Consider the following 18,838-nt stretch of genomic DNA (forward strand, 5'->3'; position numbering starts at 1 on the left):
TGTGTGTGTGTGTGTGTTTATGGTAAAACACAGGGGATTCAGCACAGTTGAAGCCTAATCCATGTTGGTGTAAACAAGGTCATATATTATTAACATGGTGCCCTGGACAGTGTTATTATTTATAAACTGAGTTGATGCAATGAAGCTGTTAAATGTCTCCTGCATAATATGAATTCTATGGATGCATGTAGGTAAAAAAAAAATTATATATATATATATATATATATATATATATATATATATATATATATATATATATATATATATCTATCTCTCTATCTTTCTCTCTTATAGGTTCATCCTGGCTATGGATTCCTGTCTGAAAATAAGGAGTTTGCCAAGAGACTGGTGAGTTTGCCTTTTCCCTGAAAGAGAAAGAAATGTGGATCTTTAAAGAAAAGGGATATTTAAATGAGTTTGTGTTGGAGTTGGGGGCAGAGTATCCCCTTCACTTATTGTTCTACATTGGCCAGTGTCCCTCCCACACACACACACATGCACACAGTTTTTGTAATTAACAGCTCGGACCCCCCAGTAGTAATTTAATTAAAGGTGTGAGTTCTTAGGTGAGAAGATTATTTGCAACCCAAATGAAGGCAGAAAGGCCAAAAGGGTCATTTGATAAAGAGACTCATTTCACATTCACATTCTTTGCTGTATTTCTTAGACTTTAACCAGTTCTGATTCAAGTCCATTTACATGATATTGAGTAAACTTACATTACCATTCAATAGTTTGGGGTCTCAGCTTACCAAGGCTGCATTTATTTGTAAGATATTACTATAATTTAAAATAGCTGTTTTCTATTTGATTGTATGCTAAAATGTTTTTCATTCCTGTGAGGCTAAGCTGAGTTTTTTGTCACTCCTATGATTCTTTAGAAATCATTTTGATATGCTGATTTGCTGCTCAACAAAAATCTTATTGATATCAATTTTAATAGCAGTATTTTTTTGTAGAAACCATGTTAAATTTTTCCATTTTATATTAATGCATGATTATTTGATTTGCAGAAATTTCTACACTTTTGAGCAGTTTAATGCATGCTTTCAGAGTAAAGGTATTTCTTCCAAAAAAAAATAAAAAATAATATGTCGTACTGATCCCAAAACTTTGATTGGTAGTGTAGGTGGTTGATATTCAATAATACCAAAAAGAAAACAGCTCACCCAGAATGAGCTGATAATTGTTTTCCTGTAGAATAACATTTAATGGGGGCTGGAGTGTTCAGGCTTCATAAAGGACACACAATGCATCATGAGTTTTACACAAACTTATAACAGCTTCATACCAGTCCTCTGAATTCACACAATGGCTTTTTTGAGAAATAGACCAAATTCTTTATTGATATTCTTCCCCTCTAAAGAAATGTTGAGTGCTAAGAGTCAAATCTGGTTTTGTCTGTCATTATTCAGACCAAATCAACCGATTCATTAAAAAAATGCTTGACTCTAAAAGTGCAGTTTGTTTAAGAATTAGCCATTGGTAAGTCTCTCGTAAACCCTCATTGTATGGCTTCAGAAGACTTTCATAAAAAATGCTATGGACTACTACTACTACTATTTTTACATTTATGGTTAAAGAACATACAGAATATTATATAAAAAAAATGTTTTCCATGGAAGAAAGTTTTTTTTAATTTTTTTATTATTTTTTTTGAATAAACATCATTACAGTTAACAAATGTTTAATAGAAGTTCATTTTTATTTTGGTGAAATATCCCTTTAACCCATGTGCCCCAAAATAATGAAGCCAAGTGCATGTGCCAACCTCCAGCTGTGCCTTACTGTTGCCATGGCAACTAAACCCAGTAGCTACCATCTTTTTTTTAACCCTTCAATCGATTCTGACTAAATAAGGGCATGCTTCGTGTCACTGCGGGCCTCAAACACACACCGAGAGTTCGCATGGGGCCGTCACTCGCTTGTTTTGATCTAGACATTTTAGCTTTTTTTAGGATTCCAGATTTCTTCTGCCAGATATCTTCTTTCTGCTTGGTTTGCCGCATTGTAGAACAGAGAAAAGATGAACAAACGGAATTTAAGAATAGAGATGAGGGAAGACATGACTCATTTTTTCTTTCTCTCTGTTTCCTTGTTACTTTTGTCCACAATAGTCAATCGTGGTTATTTATTGTCCAATCTCTGGTGCGTGTATCATGCGTTACGTGTCTTGCTCTCTCTAGTGTAGTACGAGGTGAGACTCTCCTGGCAGAGTTTCCTGCAGCTGCGCTGATGTGCTCGCTAGATCTGCTTTGATATAAATCAGATTCAGGCAGGAGGGAAACACACATGGGGCGTCGTCACAGCAACGGCGGGCTCACGTTGATAGGTTGCCTAGAAGTAGTTTTAGATAAAAATTTCAGCTAAAAATGAAAAATAAATGAGCTTTTTTGGTGCGGTTTCGAAGGCTTTCGATAGAACATCATACTGGTAATCAACAGAGCCTGTTAAAAATTAAACAGCATGTCAAAATAAGTGTTAAATATTAAGCAGTCAGGGACCTGAATCAGCTCAGCTGAACCCAGATTTGTTTCATGTCTCTTCAAGGTTGTCGTCTGCATTGATGTAAAGGACACCTTTTGATTTGACTGTTATCCTGCAGTGAACGAGTCACAATCCATTTTTTTTTTTTTTATCTACATCAACTTTGAGGAAAAACTGCCTAGCAACTAATTAATAGAAGCAGTTTTTTTTTTTTTTGTTTTTTTTTTGCGGAACTGCGTTTTGGTTTGTAGCTCATTAGAATATGAGTAGACTGTGCATATACCCCAGAAAACACTTATTTCATGTGACCCCTTCAGTTTAGTTAGCTTTTGTTTTTATTTTTTGTTTGTTTTATTTATTGATATTCTGTTTTGTTTAGTGGCTTTTGATGCGTTTTTCTTGTTTGTTTGTTTTGTGGTGTGTTTTTTTTGTGTGTGGTTTTGTTTTTGTTATTTAGTTTCAAAGTTTTTTTATTTTATGTTTTTAGTTTTGTTTTGGAGTTATTTTTTCTATTTTGTTTAGTTTACGTTTTTTTTTTTCTTTTAGTATTTTTTTTAGTAGAGTTTTTTGGTGTATTTTATTTATATTTTTAAATATTTTTTTGTTTGTTTAGTTTTTACATGTTGGCATATTGCAAGTTGTTGTTTTTTTTTTTATTTTGTTTAATGTGTTTTTGTGAAGTTGTGGAGTTATTTTTGGAGCTATGCATCTGCTCCAGAAAGTGCTTCCCAACTCATGTTTATTGATGAGATGTGTAATGTTATAGCAGAACTGTACTATGAATGAAAATATACTGAAAGTTTTAGTGTGGAATTTCTGCATCACTAAGAGCACCAGCCAATCCTTTGCTAAGTGTTACATGGGTTGGAATGGACTGCGACTTTGCAGAATGTGTTATCTGTTATTTTTCTTCAAAGCAGTTGTTAAATTAGGCAGATTTGAGGTTAATACTTTGCACAGCCAACCAAAGAGAAAAAAAATTAATTTGACTACGTCCAAGTATGCATATTTCCCTATAATAGACAAACAACAGTATATGAAAAGAGTATTATTCATGAAACATAAGGCCAAAAGCACCCAGTGAACTACTTATTTACTGTAAGATGTTGAAGTGCAGAGCCAGTGAATGGTTGTAAATGGCAGCTGATTCTGTAGTTCGCATGACACTGGCACATGACGAATGTAGTATTGCCATATTACATTCATACGACATCGAATGCATTTTGTAGCAATCAAGAAGTACTTATTCAAAAGAGGTAGGTCCTATCTACTCTGAGATTTCAGATGCAGCCAGTGAGATCCTTACTTGTGATGCCTGATAACAGTAGTCTAATGAACCTAAATTGTTTAGTGTTTTTAAGCATTGTTGCTATGGTACACTTTAGTTGCTATCACGTCTATTGTGGCTTGAATCAATATGTTAATGCACAGACATTGGGAAAAGGGATGCCTATTGTCACTGTGATTTGGCCTGCAAACAACAATTTCAGCTAAATTCAGTTGAAAAACTATTCAAACACACAATACTTTCATAAAATTAACTATAAAATAACTGTAAGTTATAAACAAACTTACAGTTTGACTGTCTATAACAGAATTGTCTGGACCAGTGTTGTGAGTTTGTAGGTTGAATACTTGTTTAACTTGAATAATTGCAGACCCAGGCAAATTTGAAATGCGTGCCTCTAAATACATTTCTGCAACAATGTAATCATGTTTCTTAATGCATGTTTCGAAGTGAAATGTCCAGTGAGTGACGCTTAAACTCTGCTTCAAGATGACCCAGGCACATTTTTATGTTGGTACAGGCACGTATTGCTGTGTTTTTATTACGTTGCTTCAGATACGTATTGCGTTGATTCTTAAAGAGGCGTGTTGCTAAAGGTTGATGCTCTATTGTGCTGGAAATATCCACCAAATCCAACCCTTAACCTACCTGATAATGTTAACAAATACAAAACTTTCTGGTGTGGTATGCTGGTTTGAACTGTTTTGTGGAACTGTAGTTCATGGGTATTTGTACCCAAGTCGAACTCCATACTTTGTGAGCTATACCAAACAAACCTAATGAATATAAAAACCCATAATATGAAGCTGGATATGTGACACGGACATTCAAAAGTATCAGTTTTCAAATGTTGCAGCATGTTAAATTTGTTTTTTAGTTCATAACATGATATTCCTCAAGTAACTGCGAAAATCAGGCTTTATTAATCGAAACTGTGGACCTGCAAGTTATACTTTGTGTGAAAAGGAATAAAAGTTGTCAGAATTCTATTGCCTCTAGTGTTTATTTCAAGTGGAAACTGCAGTGATTTGTGTGTATAGGTGTATTTAGAGTATTTAGAGGCATGTTTAACCAATGAGCCTATGCTGATGATGGCAGATGGTGGAGGTGTAAAACTTGTCTGAAAAAGTTGAATCATTTGTTGTGGTTCTGTTTGCTGTTAGTGCCACAGAAATTGCACACTTTATCTTTAAATATGATAAAAATGTGAAACAGTAGCACTAATAAATATTTTTGCTAATAATAATAATTGTACTTTCATGTCTTTTTTAAACATTTTTTCCTGTAATTAATCCCCCTAAAATTTTACTTTGACCAAGTCCCACTAAATGTCCCCTTAAATCAGTCCAGAAAAAGTGCAAAATTCATTCAGATTGTGTGTGGGCTTACAAACAAGACAGATGTGTCATAGTAATGCGCTGCTTACAGAAAATAGTAAATGCAATGATTCACACACTTACAGAAAGTGTACAAGCAACTAATTTAAACCGCATGGCAGCCTCATGTTAAGTATTAAGATATTATACTTTTTGTTTTAATTGCTTTTAATCTTTTGTTGTATTTTTTCCATACATTTTTGTCTCACTTACCTTATGCTTTTGCTAAAAGTGTCTGCTTTATGAATAAATATAAATAGTTTGGTTCATAACACCTGTACATGCTCAATTCTCTACCTTTCCATCCCCCAGTCCCTCTTTTACATTACCCTATATGCATACACACACACACACACACGATGAGTGGGCCATCCACTGCCTTCTGTGTGTGTGTGGAAATGAAGATGTCATTACATTAGCAGTTGAATAGCAATACCCCCCACATGAATAAGAGGTGAATGAGCCCCCCATCCTGAATAGCTGCCCCTCTTGCCGACTGTTAGTACAGTTTTACGCAGCACAAACGATTGGCCAGAGCCCCTGGGCATGCGCAAGTTCAGCCTAGAGAGCTCTGTTAGGATTACCTCTACAGCCTCTTTAGCATGTTAAAAGAGAAGTGCTTTTCAATAGCGAGAGGAGATTGAGTTTGAGTGGAGTGTGCGCGCGTGCGTGTGTGTGTTTTCATGCCTTTTCACTCTTTGGATGTTGTCTTGAACAAGATGTTTTCATTATCCTAGTGTTCTCCAGCTCACACACAAGTATTTGACACTTGTAGAAGCTCACACTCTTTTTACTGTTGTTGAAGAGGCTTGCTGGTTGTCTATCCCTTTGAATGTCCCTTGTGTGCGTTTGTGCATGTGCTACTTATAAAAATGAACAGGAGGAGGAGAGAGGTCGAGTGACATCTGAATAGGCCCAAGCGTTTTATTGGATTTAATTTTCCAGAACTCTGCAGAGACACTGACAGGGGTTTGAGGGAAGGGTCTCTAGCGTGACCGGGGCCACCATTTGTCAGTGTATTTAAATGATATTGTGTCCCATTTATGTATTTTATGTTTTTCATTTTATGTGAGCCCTTTAGTTTAGTTAACTTTTATGTTTTTAGTTTTTTTCAGTTGTTTGTTTTTGTTTTGTATTTGATTTCTTTTTGCGCTTTATTCTGTTTTGTTTAATTTAGTTCATTTTGACGTGTTTTGCAGTGTTTTATTATAATATATTTTATTTGTTTAGTGTTTTGTTTGATGTGTTTGCTTTTTTTAGAGGATTTTTTTGTGATTTAGTTTTTTTGTGCTTGTGTTATTTTGTTTAAAATGTCTTTTAAGTTTTTTTTTTTAAGTTTACTGTTTTTGTTTGTTTTATTTTGTTTTTATGCATTTTGTTTTTCGTTATTTGGAATTTGGTTTTGTTTTAGTATTTTATGCTGTTTTTGTTTTGTTTTGTGTTTTTGTTTTTGTTCTGGAGTTCTTTTCTTTGAGATATTAAAAGGTTGTTGATCATTTGCCACATTTGTCTCAATCAATCAAATACATTCTTTTATGTTGTATATTACATATTATCGTATTTTAATCTTTACATTTTTGGGGGGCTTGCAGACTTCTGATTCAGTGAAAAATAAACTCCCCTATGGTATTTGCCCACTTTATTAGTTTTAGTGATTTTTAAATGACTTTGATTACAGAAGCTGATTTTGTTGACACCTTAGTTTGTTTCTTTTCCCAAGCACTTGTCAAGAACAAACAGATCACTTTTTTTTGGCTTCATTTATATTTATCCTTTATCTCATGACACCATGGGTCCAGTTGGAGCTGAAAGAGTCATGGGGTCAAATCCCTCTTTTAATTACAGAGCTCCGTGGGTTCTGCGCGCCTCAGGCATACTATCTGTAGTATATTAGCCAGGAAGCAATAGCCTCCCGATTCTCGAGACTAACAAAGAATAGAACAGATCTCCTTTTTCCCGTTCTTTTTTCTGGCTTCGTTATTTAGATGCATGTTTCTGCAGGCATTACCTGAAGCTACCTTTCTTTACTTCACTAAAGTTCATACCCCGGGGACTTTTTTTTTTTTTGTGTGTGAAGGGATTTGATTCCCCTGGCAACAAAAGTATGGTCGTTTACCTCTTTGAGGATGAGGGATTTAGATTTTCAAAATGCTGTGCATGGCCAGTGCTTATAGTAAACGTTTCACATAGGTATGTTTAAAAAAAAAAAAGTTTGAGTTTAAATGTATCTGCAGACAATAATAATATATGGAGATAATAATTTTATAAAGAAATTTACAGATTTACACACAAATGAGATGTGAGTATTTCTTCATAAATCTTTCTATTTACACTAATGTTCAAGTTTTTTTCTCCAGGGCTATATGTATTTGATCAAACATGCAGTAAAAAACGTAATATTGTGAAATATTATTGCAGTTTAAACTATATTATGTTTTCTGTGTGAATATATTGTAAAATCTATTCCAGTTCTGCAAAGTTGACTTTTCTGAGTGTCTTGAGTGTGACCATGATCCTTCAGAAATCATTCTGACATGACGACTTTCAGCTAAAGAAACATTTATTTTAATTATCAATGTTGAAAATTTGCTCCTTCATATTTTAGTGGAAACGGAGATATATATTCCAAAAAAAAAACAGCATTTATTTGAAATGTAAATCGTCTATAACATTATAAATGTCTTTATTCTCACATTTGATCAATATAATGCATCCTTACTGGATGAAAGTATTCATTTCTTTTAATAATATTAAAAACCCTTTCTGACGTCAAACCTTTGAACGGTACTGTAAGTTCCTTAAGATCATAAGAAACATACATCAGTTGTGTGTCCAAACTTTTGACTGGCGCTGTGAACAAAAGTGGAGTCCGATCATGATTATACACAGCCGTTTATTATGACCAGAAGAAGAGTACAGCTGCAGGTGTGTTGGGGTTTGATGTGGGAATAAAATCAGTGGCTGTGTGATGTACAATCAGATTATCTCGGAGTCATGCGAGTTGTGCAGCGTGAGGTGACATGTTCTTAACAGATTTTAATGCCTTTAGTCATGTGCATGTGCTCAGAATAAATAACTTCGATGACATAAAATATGCCGTATTATGAATTCCTTCTCTACAGGCGGCCGAGGGGGTGTCCTTCATTGGTCCTGACACGCATGCCATCCAGGCCATGGGGGATAAGATTGAGAGCAAACTCATCGCCAAAGCTGCTAAAGTCAACACCATCCCAGGATTTGATGGGGTGGTCAAGGTCGGATCAACATTTGGGATGTTTTATTTATTTATTTTTACTTTTGTCCTATGTATTTTCCTATTCATTACTTCTCACATACTTATGCTGTTTATCTTTAAAAGCATTTTCACAAACACTTTTTTTCTTTTGGCCAGCTTTATGATTGGTGCTTTATCAAAACCATATTCTGTTTCTCTTCTAGCTGAGCTAAACAAACAGCATCTTGATAAAACACAAATACAGTACATATTAGGGAGGCACCGGTTGACCGGCCATGAATTGGGAACGACTGGTTTATGCTTAAAATACGCGATAGACAATCGGCTGGTTTTTGGTCTTTTTAGGCCGATATTTCCGGAAGTGCAGTGTGTGTGTGTTTGTGTGTATATGTTATATAGTATATAATGTGCAGTGCATACTTCATACCGTTCAAAAATGTGGGTTTTGTAAGATTTTTGTTGATGTTCTTGAAAGAAGTTTCTGCTGCTCACCAAAACCGTATTTATTTGATCAAAAACACAATAAAAACAGTTTGTGAAATATTATTACAATTTAAAACCACTGTTTTCTGCGTGAATATATTATAAAATGTGATTTTATTTCTGTGATGGAAAGCTGCATTTTCAGCAGCCATTACTCAAGTCTTCTGAAATCAACAAAAACTATTAAGAAACTTGATTATTTAGATAAAATTATTTTAAATGTGGAGTGTCACACAAAATTCTGGGAATATCAGTTTACAGTTTCTGACTGTAAATTGTACCAGTTAAAAGTTTTTGACCAGTTAAAATTGTTAGTGTTTTTTTTTTTAAAGAATTATCTTCTGCTCACCAACCCTATTTGATCCAAAGTACAGCAAAAACAATAATATTGTGAAAGTAAAAAAAGTTAATGATTTAAAATAACTGCTTTCTATTTGAATATTTTTTTTAAATGTACCGTATTTTCCGGACTATAAGTCACACTTTTTTTCATAGTTTGGCTGGTCTTGCGACTTATAGTCAGGTGCGACTTATTTATCAAAATTAATTTGACATGAACCAAGAGAAAACATTACCATCTACAGCTGCGAGAGGGCGCTCTACGGCTGTAGACGGTAATTTTTTCTCTTGGTTATTGGTTCTAAATAAATGCGACTTATAGTCCAGTGCGACTTATGTTTTTTTTCCTCATCATGAGGAATTTTTGGACTGATGCGACTTAAACTCAGGTGTGACTTATAGTCCGAAAAATAAGCAGAATTTTTAGCATTGTTACTCCAGTCACATGATTCTTCAGAAATCATTCTGATTTGCTGTTCAAGAAACTATTATTATTATTATTATTATTATTATTATCAATATTTAAAGCCGTTAAATGAACGATCCAAAGATCAGCATTTACCTAAAATAAAAAAGCTTTTGTAAAATTACACACTATACCATTCAAAAATGTGGAATCTGTTTAATTTTTGGGGGAAATAAATTATTGAAATTAATTTTATTTAACAAGGAGGCTTTAAAGTGATCATACGTGATTATAAAGACAACATTTTTCGGTTTTAGATAAATGCTGTTCTTCTGAACTTTCGAATCATCAAAGAAACAAAAATACTTTTCAACAACAATAATAATATTTAATTATTTTTGAGCAGCAAAACAGAATACTACAATTATTTCTGAAGTATCATGTGACTGCAGTAATGATGCTGAAATACAGCTTTGAAATCACAGGAGTAAATTACATTTTTACATATATTCAAATAGAAAGCAGTTATTTTAAATATTAAAAATATTTTTTCATTTTACTTTTTGCTGTACTTTGGCTCAAATATATTCAGGCTTGGTGAGCTTAAAACATTAAACATCTTACAATTTTGACTGGTAGTGTATAAGTTGATTTGTTCCTTTTTACTTCTAAAAACTGTACAATTAACAGCATTTTACTGTAAAATTACATTAAATGTCCGATTAGATCTTTTCCAGTTTTTCCCTGTCTATATATAAATAATCCTTATTTTTATCAGTATATGTTACTGTTAAAATTACACTTAAACAAATCAGTTTTGTTTTTCTGTACTTTCTTTTCATCAAATAATACTGAAAACAAAAATCAGTTTCTACTAACATATTAACTGTTTTCAAGAACTAATACAAGGATTTGAATTTAATAATAATAAATGTTACCTGAGCACCAGATCAGCACATTAGAATGATTTCTGAAGGATCAAGTGACACTGAAGACTTGAAGTAATGACTAATAAAAATTAAGCTTTGCATCACAATAATACATTTAATTTTTTACTATATATTCACATAGGACAGTTATTTTAAATTACAGTAATTTTAAAAAATATTACAGTTTTGTATTAAGTTTTTTTAACAAACAAATGCAATCTTGGTGAGCAGAAGAGTCTTCTTTCAAAAACCTTTTTTAAGTATCTTACTGACCCAACCCTTTTTCAACAGTAGTGTGTTATACATATATGTGCTTGGTTGCAAAGCATATAAAAAAGCTCTTAACTACAGTTTTCTCCCTCCCCCTTCCATCCCCTCCTCCTACATGCTGTTTAAATGGCTTTTAATGGCCGTGTGTAGTGGCCGTTTTGACACTTCCTGAGCTGATAGGGCTCTATAAAGCAAAGATGTGCTGCATGACTCTGATTGTATGGGCATTAGCATCTGTGAACCTCCTCAATGACCCTGATAACATCAGCACACTGATCACAGTCTGACTCTCACACACACACGCAAACATCTCTCCTTTAGTCCCTTCTGCTGGACTTCTCACCTTAGCTTAACTTCATTTAATGCTAGTGTAGATCTCTGCTGTTAATGTATTTTGACATCTGATGAGAAAGAACATTTCAGTGCTTGTTCACTTTCAGTACTTGTTTGTAAACAGTTATTTTGTAATTTGGAGATGCATAATCGCGATTAAATAAGACCTATTGTCACTAAACTTGCAATCTTAAAGGAATCACAGCAGCGTTTTGGGCAGTAAATTATTTGATTTTTTTTTTTTGTATGCAAAAAAGCAGATAACATCGTTATTGCCCATTGATTTAGAGTAAATTTGACAGTCTTCCAAGTATTTAATATAATTTCTTAAATTTATTTCTAATTTCCAACATAATATTATTATATATTTTATTTTTTACGAGAAAATGGAAAAACTTATGTTACAGAAACGTTACAGTAGGCCTTAACACTCATCAGTTCGTAATGTTATTTATACAGCAAAGCACATTAGATCATTCCTAGATGAACTTTTCAATTGAATTGCCTGGAAGCGTAGTGACACTTATGCTGTTTCAGGAATAATACAAGTATACGGTTTGAATTCGGGTTTCTTCAAGTCACTTCAGTCATTGTTGTCTCAGGTGTTGCTTTATTATTATATCAATTAAAACAAACCAGATTCAGCTTTTTTTCTTTTTGTTACACAATGTTACAATTTTAGATCAATAAATTGAAATCCGATTTTAAACTATTGTGGATTTATTATTACTATCATAATTTTTTGGCTTCAAATTTTTTTTTTTTAAGTCCTACTTTTGTAATTACAGATTCCATTGTTACATTTTTGTTTAGAACCAAGCTTTTAGTTATGAATACTGAAAATCTGTCATGAAATTATTACATTCAAAATCATAACAGTGGTAGTACTATAAGTAATAGTACTATTCAGATGACTTTTGATCAAATCTGAACATTTAACCTTAAATCACAGAAACGGTCTACAGTAGCTAATAAAAACTACTATGCGATATTGCTCCCCCTGCTGGACAAAATGAGGAACTGAATTATCTTATGTGCTGCAGGCCATTACTCAGAAGCAGATATGCATTTACTAAGCAAGTTGAGGTTTTCTTTAAAAAAAATTGTTTTATTTCAGGATGCAGAAGAGGCTGTGAAAATTGCAGGAGAAATTGGTAAGAGTTATTAAATGTGTGAATAATTTTATAGTAGTTTTCTTCTCTCAAGAATAAGGTGATGTGATAAATCAAACTGAGAATTTGTGTCCGTCTCTTGAAGGCTACCCTGTCATGATAAAGGCGTCTGCTGGAGGAGGCGGCAAAGGGATGAGGATTGCCTGGAATGATGAGGAAACCAGGTGAGACGTGAGAAAAGCAGATTTAGGGATGTTTTTAAGCATTTATCAGAACCTGAGACCCTGCGTAATAAGAACTCGAAGGTTCTTATTTGAGCTGTTCTAAGCTTTATTAGACTAATGAGTTAATTAAATGTCAGTGGTATGAGGAATCAGGAATGGAAACCAACTAAGCGACGTTTTGTAATCCACGTTTACATGTAGAAAACTAAGAGACAGACTCTACATTTCACCATTTACAAATCAAGCTCTTAGATTCTCTCTGCCTCGCTCCCTCCTCATCTTCCTCTGTTCTTGAGAATAGATATGAAAACTTCCGTGGAACATGTTGCTGTTAATTGTGTCTTTTGTTGGCGTAAACTGACGCCAGGCTTTTGTTTAAGCTTTAATTGGATTTATCTTGAGTGGCAAAATAGTCACTCATGCAATTCAGTGGAGACCTAGACAGAGACGGAGAGAGAGTGAGAGTCCTCAGGCAAATAGATGCTTATCTGCTGAAGAGGAAGTCTCTTGCCACAAATGTCAAGTTCTCCTACAACACAGTTCAATCTGGTAGTTCACAGCCAGTCATTCATCTCACATGTCCCTATAAACAGACAGAAATTGTACTCATTTCTAAAGTTAATAATAATAATAATAATAATAAAAAAAAAAACTAACTTAACTAACCATAAACAGCAGTTAATAATGCACTAGTAGTTGTTTAATAATCAAGTAAGACTATAAGAACATGCAATTATGTTTATTCTTTAAGGATTTGGAACTAAAAATGTAGATTTTTTATTGTAAAGCGATGAAGTCTTCTGAAGTTTTGATGTTTCGTTTCAGGGAAGGCTTTCGTTTTTCCTCTCAGGAAGCAGCATCAAGTTTTGGAGACGACCGTTTGCTGATTGAGAAGTTCATAGATAACCCCAGACATATTGAGATTCAGGTATTTATAGGATAATCGCCACCTTGTTTATATATGAACTTTTCTGAATCTTTTTATAATATTACAATTATAAAAAGATTAGATACATTTATTGTAGAAAATCTTCATGGAACACGATCTTCCCTTAATGATTTTTGTCATAAAGGAAAAACCGATGATTTTCACCCATACAATGTATTGTTGGCTATTGCTACAAATATACCTGTGCTACTTTATGACTGGTTTTGTGATCCAGGGCCTTAATTAATTCTCTTGAGTGCCAACTAAAACTAAGCATCTAAAATATAATGATCGTTGCCCAAAATGAGGAATAGAATAGAACAGAGCACAGTATAGTAATTTTACTTATCTTTATAACCGTTTAGAAAACTTTCACCCAGACTTTTGCATGTGTGTCTGGTTTATTCAAAGTGACTTACATCACATACACATTTTTATTAGTTCTTGCATTCCCTAAAAATCGTACCCATTACCTTGGTGTAACTAGCGGCATGCTCTAATGTTTTAGCTTCAGGAAAGTCCACAAAACCATTCGGTTTATCTTTGACTAAAGAGCTTTACCTTGAGTGGCACATTCTACTCAACTAATTCTAAATAAAACTTCTAGATTCAGTAACATTCCTGGAGCGCAAACATTAAAGCATGGCACCAGCAATGCAAAGGTCATTTGTTTGATTCCCAGAGAATGAATAAATGGATGATGAATGCATAATGGATTAAGTTCTCTACAGTGACATGGGATTTTCTGAGTGGCCTCATTTCGGGGATTTGTGCTAATGGATTCTGTTGTTGTTTGCAGGTGTTGGCAGACAAACACGGCAATGCTCTGTGGTTGAATGAGAGAGAGTGCTCTATCCAGAGAAGAAACCAGAAAGTGGTGGAGGAGGCCCCCAGGTTTGAGCAGGTTTTTTTTTTTTAAATCTGGATGACTACACCATGTGTCATAAAAAATAATTTAAAGGTGTAGTTCACCCAAAAATGAAAATTCTTTCATTAATTACTCACCCTCATGTCGTTCCAAACCCATAAGACCTTCATCTTCAGAACAGCGTTTAAGATATTTTTTATGTAATCCGAGAGCTTTCTGACCCTCACATAGACTGCAAGGGTCCTAACTATTTTTAATGTAATTCACTTATTTAATTTGGTTGATTTAATGAAATCAGCTAATTTAATTCAATCATTTAATTTAATAAAATAATACAATAAAAATGAAAAAAAAGAGAAAGATTTAGAGATAAAAAACAAGTACAACAAGTAAACTAACGAGAAGATAATGCAGTTAAATAAACTTGACCTGCACTGGCTTCTAGCAGGTAAACAGACATGTTTTTCATGCTTCAGTGGGCATAGCAGTGAAAGAGCAGTGTAGCACAGGACTGCTCAGAAAACAGTTACCTGCTACAGCGTGAGTAATTGTCAGCAAAAATGTAAAACTCAGTAGGCAGTGAATTCCGTTGAGAGCTGTGTGCAGACAGTACACTACCAACCTTATGCAACTACCTACATTGCTATATGTTTGTGTTAGCACCTTTCTGGACCCAGACACCCGGAGAGCGATGGGAGAGCAGGCTGTGTCTCTGGCCAAAGCAGTCAAATACTCCTCAGCCGGCACTGTGGAGTTTCTCGTCGACTCCAAGAAAAACTTCTTCTTCTTGGAGATGAACACACGTCTACAGGTTTGTATGTACAGGAGAAGGTTTGCAACACACCATTTTTGCTTTGTTGAGATATATGTTTTTGAAATGGGGAAAAATCACATGCAATTTATCATATATTATAGCCATATAGTATATGATAAATTTATAGTCATATATAGTCATATAATATAGGTAGAATTAAATTGATATGAAGGCTAATTATAAATTAAGTTCAAATCCAATAAAATTGCTTAAAAAAGTGGGAGTATGTATCAGGGTTATAATAGTAAACTGAAAATTACAAAAAGTATAAAGTATAATTTTTTTTTAAATTGAGTTTCATTTTAATTTATTTAACATGATTATTAATATTGAGGAAACACAAAAAAACACTAAAGTCTTTCAAATTAAGGAGAAAACAGAAAATCGAATAACGGATTCAGTATATCAATAAAAATTATACTAAAATAAAACTTGTACAATGTATTAAAAAAAAGAACTGCGTCAAAACAAAGAAAAAATATCTTTAATTTTTGTGTGTATTTTTTAAATACTAATGGTTGGATATATTGAGGATTATAATAAAAAAATTTTTTTGCTGAGACCCCCTAGTGGGCCCTGGTTGGAGGCTACTGGTTTAATGTATAATGACATGATCTGCATTTAAAGAATACATTTAAAGAACACACATGCAGACCCATCCTAATTTATACGACTGCAGTCGTCACCGATATCAGATCTCAGATTTATTTGTGGGACTCAAGAAGAACACCGCGCAGGATGAATGTTTGGAGAGGTGACTTAAACTCATGTCCCTGCATGAGCGCCACAGCCGAATGTGTCAGAGAACATACACTAGTATCTAGGAAGTGTAGGATGTTGATCTTCATCATTTCACCTGCCACTTTACTAGAACCCAGAGCCATAGAGGACATCAAAGTGTCTATAAAGCTCATTAGTGTGGACCTCCCAAAGGAAAGCACGCAGAATGAGGAGGGGTGGCACGGGCAGGAAAAGGGTTTAATATTTCCGCTCGGGGTTAATGACTAGCTGTTAGAGGCGCTGTCTAGTTAACAAGACTCTCTTGAACACCTATGTTAGTGTTTTAGTGCGTTTGGTGGGAGGTCATTTGTAGCCTTTTAATTCTGGGGATAGATTCCAATCATTGTGTATTTTGGTAAAATGAGATCGATGCCGCATGTAGTTCCATTTGTTTGCAGTAGTTCATGTTGTGAGTATGTCTTTCTCTCTCTCTCAGGTGGAGCATCCCATCACTGAGTGTATCACGGGACTGGATCTGGTGCAGCAGATGATCCGCATCGCAAAGGGCTACAAACTCCAACACAAACAGTCTGACATACCAATAAATGGCTGGGCCATCGAGAGCAGAGTCTATGCTGAGGTAAACCAACAATCAATACAGACTAAAGATCTTAGTATTTCTGAGATCAGTCATGGGCCAGTATTTCAGAATGACCAAAAAATCAACAGGTAATCAGGAAATCTACTGCTGGTCAGAGATTTCTTTTTTCTTTCTTTTTTTTTTTAATCTTGTTTTGGGTTATTATTTTTCAAAATATAGTTTCAGTAGTTTTGTACATTGCTCATTTGTGATATTTAATATATTTTTTTAAATAATGTATAATGTTTTTGTCATGTGAATTTTTGTAAATATTCCCTACCATTCAAATGTTCGATTAATAATAATGCTTTTAATTTGCAGGAAAATACTTAAAATTATTAATTAAGAGACAAAAAGACATTTTATAATGCTACAAAAATATGTATTTTAAATGAATGCTGGTTTTTAAACTCTGTTATCAAATATATTAAAATAAAAATTTTCAAGAATAAAATGTATCAGTTTCCTCAAAAAAATAAAATAAAAGTCTAACATTTCTAGTTTTGTCTTTCTTGAGCAGCAAATCAGTGTATTAGAATGACTTCTGAAGGATCATGTGACTCTGACTGAAGTAATGGCTGCTAAAATTTCAGCTTTGCATCACAGGAATAAATTACATGTTGAAATATATTTACATTTATTCAACAATTATTTTAGATTTAATAGCATTTGATAATATTACGGTTACATTTTTCTGTACTTTTGATCAACTAAATGCAGCCTGGGTGAGCATAAGATCACACCGATCCCAAACACAGGAACAGTAGTGTACACAGACAAAAATATTCTGTGCACATTAAGTGCTTCTCAAAAACATTTGTTTTTAGACAGTTATTTAAAAAAGAATTTGTGCACTAGTTCAAAAAAAATTGTACATGTCTAAATTATATATGCTGTTAAATGATTAATCGTGATTTATTGCATCCAAAATAAATGTTTTTGTTATATATATAAAAAAATCAGCCTTCTGTCTGTTCTCTAGCATATTGATACCCATATTGGTCCCATATCTGAAACTTCAGAGCATTTGTTTGGAACAAAGGATAATTTGATGAAACCTGTCAATAACATACCCAGGTGAAAAGCTACATTGTTTTATGCAAGTGATCTTTGTGTGTCATTATTTTCATGACCATTAAGCCTCAGTCATGTTTTTTTCAGTTTTTAAGGGTGAAGTCTCATGATCTGGACATGTTATTGACAGATTTGCCCACATATTTATTTATAATCTTCAGTAGTTTGAGATTAGGTGGAATGCATAGCATTTTCACTGCTTCAGCATATCTGCTTAATCCTGGACTCCCCTTGATCTGTATCTCGCAACCTGTCTTATGTGTGCTCAGGATTATTATAGTCAGACATTTTTATATGCCTGAAAAACACCTATTCAGATAAAGAGAATATTGAATTCATCTATATTCAGTGAACTCACTCCAGCCCAGTGTGTGTTTTGTGTCTCATCTCATCATGTTGAAACGATGCCAGATTAAAAGGAGAGAAACCAAGCAGACTTTGTTAACCCAGCTTAACTGAGCCATAGTTTGAACTGAGTTAAAGTTAGTACTTTATCGTCAGACACTTGACCTCTTGTTTGCTGTGTTTTTTGCGAGAAGTAAAATTTCCTCTCTTTATCTCTCTGTTTTTTTCTAGGATCCATACAAATCATTTGGTCTCCCGTCCATCGGCCGGCTGTCACAGTACCAGGAGCCACTCGACCTGCACAATGTTAGTCCTCGGATCGGTTTGGCCTGTTTATTCAGTTCTCTTGTGTGTGAGTGTGTTGTGGAGAATAGGAACATCTTGAATCACAACCTAGCCAGAGTAATGACATTTCTTCAAAACATTGTTTTTCTCTGCCCGAGGAAAAGAAGTGTATTTGCTTCACATGGAGTGAACTGTAATAGGTCAAATTTGAAGTATTTTTTTATTCCTTTTAATCCTTTAAATTTGTATCGATTTCATCTTTTGCTTTAAATATTAACATGGGTATATATTTACAATGATAATGACCGATAATTAAGGATCTAGGTTGCAAGACTGGGGCTTATTGGAACAATATATTCAAAGTATTTAGCCATAAAACCATAAATGTGTTTGTTAGTGAGATTCACACATCAGTCAATAAAGGACGAACAGGAAGACACATCCTCTTCAATGAAAGATGGCTGCTTTCCGGGAGCTGCTCAGGACAGGATGTGAAAAATGTTTTTATTTCAGAAACACGCGTAGACAAACACGATGAGGTTTAAATGCTAAAGAAAGCAAACATCACGGAGGATATTTACAAATGATTCTTTCATTTATAGGCAGGGCCGAAAAAGATAACACTGTGTGATGTGTTCAGTGGTTATTTATAGTTTTGTGATCTGGTGATTTTTACTTTAAA

General features: G+C 34.0%; 1 protein-coding gene across 1 annotated transcript in view; it reads left to right on the top strand.

Moving 5' to 3' along the window:
- pcca (propionyl-CoA carboxylase subunit alpha) overlaps positions 1 to 18,838 on the top strand; it is a 44,098-nt gene that overhangs the window by 8,884 nt on the left and 16,376 nt on the right. The window contains exons 6-14 of the mRNA XM_052545292.1: positions 295 to 348; positions 8,274 to 8,405; positions 12,264 to 12,300; positions 12,404 to 12,482; positions 13,308 to 13,410; positions 14,210 to 14,304; positions 14,939 to 15,089; positions 16,309 to 16,452; positions 18,103 to 18,177. Coding sequence (XP_052401252.1) covers positions 295 to 348; positions 8,274 to 8,405; positions 12,264 to 12,300; positions 12,404 to 12,482; positions 13,308 to 13,410; positions 14,210 to 14,304; positions 14,939 to 15,089; positions 16,309 to 16,452; positions 18,103 to 18,177 — 870 coding nt within the window. The remainder of the gene's footprint in view (positions 1 to 294; positions 349 to 8,273; positions 8,406 to 12,263; positions 12,301 to 12,403; positions 12,483 to 13,307; positions 13,411 to 14,209; positions 14,305 to 14,938; positions 15,090 to 16,308; positions 16,453 to 18,102; positions 18,178 to 18,838) is intronic.

This window comes from Carassius gibelio, chromosome B1 (genome assembly GCF_023724105.1).
Source record: "Carassius gibelio isolate Cgi1373 ecotype wild population from Czech Republic chromosome B1, carGib1.2-hapl.c, whole genome shotgun sequence".
Classification (NCBI taxonomy): Eukaryota; Metazoa; Chordata; class Actinopteri; order Cypriniformes; family Cyprinidae; genus Carassius; species Carassius gibelio.